General features: G+C 34.5%; 1 protein-coding gene across 1 annotated transcript in view; it reads left to right on the top strand.

Moving 5' to 3' along the window:
• LOC125145857 (tripartite motif-containing protein 16-like) overlaps positions 1-76 on the top strand; it is a 3897-nt gene extending 3821 nt beyond the window's left edge. Inside the window, exon 2 of the mRNA XM_047820413.1 lies at positions 1-76. This exon is cut by the window's left edge and continues 499 nt beyond it. Coding sequence (XP_047676369.1) covers positions 1-28 — 28 coding nt within the window. The 3' untranslated portion in view covers positions 29-76.
• The last annotated feature ends 1250 nt before the right edge of the window (positions 77-1326 follow it).

Below are 1326 nucleotides of genomic sequence, written 5' to 3'. Positions count from 1 at the left end.
ACCTGTGAGGTTTTGTGATCCAAAATAAAATGTTAGTAAAAGTTTTCAATAAAATTCTTTTTTTTTAAAAATGTGACAGACTTGTTTTTTTTTTATTTATTCATTAATTTTTATTAGATGCAAAATATAAATACAAAGACCAACAAAACGTGTGTGTGTGTGTGTGTGTGTGTGCGTGTGTGTGTGTGTGTGTGCGCGTGTGTGTGCATACATACATATACACATACATAAATCAAAGAGGAAAATATATTAATAATAATAATTATAATGACAATAATAACGATGAAGACAGTAATAGTATCACACAAGACAAAATGTAAATGTAAAATTGGGTATGAGGAAGGTGACAATATCAACAGTAATAGCAATAATAATAATAATAATAATAATAATAATAATATTGAAAAAACAATTAATAAGAAATAGTAATAATAGTATTAACAGTAGTAGTAATGATAAATATATTAACAAATATACTCATTTCATCCAGAATGAAGGTAGTAATAGCAATAATAATGCTTCTACAGCCATTAATAGTAATGATAATAGTAGTAATAATAGCAATAATAATAATAATAATAATAATAATAATAATAATAATAATAATAATAATGATAATATTGATACAACTATTAATGATAAGGTATTATAAAGCTGCCGCTGATAACCCTCATGGCCATGGCATAGCATAGACCAACACTGGCGTCATATTACAACGGGCTATCAAGGTGAAGTGCTGTGGGATCCATGGTCCCAAAATCCCATCCCATCCCCAGCCGTCCCGCACATGCCACGCTTACCCTGTTTGTGTGTGAATACGTTTTTTTTTTGTTTTTGTTTTTTTTGTGCAATAAATATGGCTGCATTCATTGTTATACTCATGATATGTTTGTCAACTAGTGTATAATGCATTAAAAAAGCATGGCGTGTAGCATGGAACCAGCCCAGTGCAAAGCCCAGGCCACCACGCCCACGCCACACTTACCCTATGTATGTGCACACGACACACCTACCCTATGTATTTATTTATTTATTTATTTATTTTAATATTATTATGCTCCAAATGAATGTGTGTGCACCTCATCTAATATGTGATGCATTAAAACAGCGGGACAAGTGCTGGGCCAGCCGGAGACAAGAAATATCAGACAGAAGTACAAGCTGGAGGGTGAAAGTCCAATGCCCCCGGCCCCACATCACACCCACCCACGACTAATCAGAACTGCACATGGCAGGGACTAGTATGCCACAGCCAACCAGGGACCAGAAGAGGCGAAAAAGGGAAAGAGAGAGAGAGAGAGAAAGAGAGAGAGAGAGAGAGAGAGA

The sequence above is a fragment of the Tachysurus fulvidraco genome, chromosome 11, assembly GCF_022655615.1.
Source record: "Tachysurus fulvidraco isolate hzauxx_2018 chromosome 11, HZAU_PFXX_2.0, whole genome shotgun sequence".
Lineage (NCBI taxonomy): Eukaryota > Metazoa > Chordata > Actinopteri > Siluriformes > Bagridae > Tachysurus > Tachysurus fulvidraco.
Note: the sequence above shows the minus strand (reverse complement) of the source record. Positions and strands in the feature narration are given on the sequence as shown.